Below are 2,907 nucleotides of genomic sequence, written 5' to 3' on the forward strand. Positions count from 1 at the left end.
TTTAAGTTAAAAAAGAGGCTGATTAAAAATTTAAAAAAATATATTAAATGATATTTAAAAAATTATAAAAATTATTTTTCACTAGATGAGAGAATCTTCTCCAAAAGGGTATAATTTTTTTTTTTGATAATGCTAAATTTAGTAGACAAAAGGTGATGTCGAATGAAAACTGCCAAATTCAGCTACGTTGGACTTCAAAATATTATTATGAGAAAAATATACATCAAAATTTAAATTTTTTTTAGCACTGCATATATATATATATATATATATATATATATATATATATATATATATATATATATATATATATATATATATATATATATATATATATATATATATATATATATCCTCTATTTGGAAAATTAAAATCAGGAAAAAATAAGTTTGTTTTCATTGTTTTGCTAACACCGACTAAAACCCTTAATTTTTAGCAATAACAAAATCTCTTTGAATATATAAAAAAAAATCAATTTGTTTTTTAATTTAAAAAAATAAGAGACATAAATTTCATTAATATTTCTACATTTGATCAGTTTACATCATTTTGAAATCCAATCTAGAAATGTCACTTTTATGCAATCGAAGTTAAACAGTTTTAGTTGTGTTGGTCACTTCCTTTATAAAAGGGTGACATAGCATTGTGCTTTTACCTAATTTTCTTATTGTTGGACATGTTGTTTTATTTATTTTTATTATTTAAACAAAATAAATTATAAACCTGAAATGACATATATTACTATTTTAAATCTTTTTGAAGAGCATGATGGATGCATGATTTATTATTCAAAGAACTGATGAGACTTTATATAAAGGAGATGAATGAAGTTATAAATAATTACATGATTTATAACTTCCTACAGCCACTTATAACAACACAAAATATTAATCTCAATAAGATACACTAACATTTGACCATGACTACATTGTTCCTACAAATATAATCCTACAGTCATAAATTTCACCTTGCTAAGGGACCCCCTTTAAGGTTAACATTCAACACACCAAAACATGCTAGTTAAAAGAAAAAAAAAGTCATTCTTAAGAAGATCTTTCTTTAAAGCACCAAGTTCTAAATCAAGTGAAACTCCATCAAGCTACTTTGTGACCTTTAGAAGGCTGTAGCTTTGATTTGAACTCCAAAGTTCTCATAATACCATAACATTGAACTCTTGAGTCATAAATTCTTTAATTATTGGGTAATAATAAATATTGAGATACGAGAAAAAAGGAGACATGTGGGAGTGGGAGAAGGGAGCAACTTTGAATTTGAACTTAGGACATGGCGGGAAACCCTGCAATGGACAGGTGAACCAGGGGGAGGGTGGAAAGGATGAATCCTGGGACTGCCCTGATTCCTCTAAGCTAAATGGAAAGGACTCGGCAGACCCACAAGCTGGCGACAAGCCTCTCGATCCTGATGGGGGGAATGGATAATCCCGTGTTGGAGAAGACCTAAGGCAAAGACCTATTCGAAGGGACAACGCTCGGTCATGGACTTCTATTTTCGGTGTCAAACCAAGTGGAAAGTCCTCGCTCCCTCCAGTTCATAATATCTCAGAACTAGAAAAGGGTAGATTTGCTATTGAATTTCTAGACCGAGTGATTGAGCATAATATTAACCTTATGGAAATAACTCTGGTTGGAAAATTTCTGGACCCAAGGCTGAATATTTATGTTGTCAGGGCATTTGCAAAATGTAAATGGGTGCTTAAAGGTCAAGTGGAGATCACTGCTATGTCCAAAGGTGCGTTGTCGATGGCCTTTTTATGTAAGGAACACATGTTGAGGGTGCTTTGTGATGGTCCTTGGTTGATTGGAAAATCAATGCTTGCTCTGCAAAAGTGGTCGCCTAAGATGGACCTAAATGAATTCTTTTCTGTACAAGCTCCTATTTGGGTCGGATTGTCAGGCCTCCCCCTCGAGTTTTGGGTTGAATATGTCTTTAAAGGAATCACTAGCTCCTTTGGGGAACTCTTATCTATGGATCCTATCACAACAGTTAGAAGAAGACTTACCTTTTCTAGGATTTGTGTGGGAGTTATGAAAGGCACAGATATGCCCTTATCTATCAAGATTAACTCCAGATTGGGGAAATGGAACCAACCTATGGAATATGAAAGTGTCCCTTTTGCATGTTTTTACTGTAAAAAATTAGGGCATATGGCTAGAAAATGCCCTCTACAGGTTGTCAAAGAGAAAGAGAAGAAAGACAAGACAACGCAATGGAGAGCAAAAAAACTTGCTAAGCAACCTGAGATTGTTGAAAAAGAGAAAATGGTAGAAGAAGCCCAGAGTGTCATTGTCCTTGACACCTTCAAGCAACAAGGGAACATTAATGTAGAAAACCCAGAAAACCAAATGCTTGAAGAAGGGAAAGAGGATCAAATGGGCAAAGATGAGAGAGAATGACAAGGCACCAATCAAGAGGAACAACGAAGTCATAACTTAGAAGATGGAGAAATACAGGTGGTGTTACAGACCAATGAGGAAGCAGATTCGAATTGCATTATGGAAAACACTAACAGAGATGGCCCTAGACCCGACTATGAAGAAGCCCAGAGGTGTTTGATCCTTGGAGGGATCTCATTGTCAGAATCACAACAATCAATAGATATGGTGAAATTTACCTTCCAACAGTCCCCAGTGACCTCACTGCTTAATATAAGTGCTAAATAGGCTGTGGTTGATGATGTCAAGCAGAAGACAATCACCTACAACATCCAAGAGGAAGATGGCCAGATTAATGAAGTAGTGGAATGAAAGAAAGTGGGAAAAAAGGGGTCAAAATCCACCCCTCAAGCTACTCCAGTCAAGACAAGAAACCAAACTAAAGTTGATACGGGTTTTATCCCCTCTCCTCCTAAAAGAAAAAAAGAAATCCAGATCAGAGATCAAGAGGCA

General features: G+C 34.6%; 1 protein-coding gene across 1 annotated transcript; it reads left to right on the top strand.

Moving 5' to 3' along the window:
• The first annotated feature begins 1,629 nt into the window (after nucleotides 1-1,629).
• LOC131048652 (uncharacterized) lies at nucleotides 1,630-2,415 on the top strand. The gene has a single exon (XM_057982692.2). It carries the CDS (start codon nucleotides 1,630-1,632, stop codon nucleotides 2,413-2,415), a length of 786 nt encoding a protein of 261 aa, XP_057838675.2.
• The last annotated feature ends 492 nt before the right edge of the window (nucleotides 2,416-2,907 follow it).

The sequence above is a fragment of the Cryptomeria japonica genome, chromosome 1 (genome assembly GCF_030272615.1).
Source record: "Cryptomeria japonica chromosome 1, Sugi_1.0, whole genome shotgun sequence".
Taxonomy (NCBI): Eukaryota; Viridiplantae; Streptophyta; class Pinopsida; order Cupressales; family Cupressaceae; genus Cryptomeria; species Cryptomeria japonica.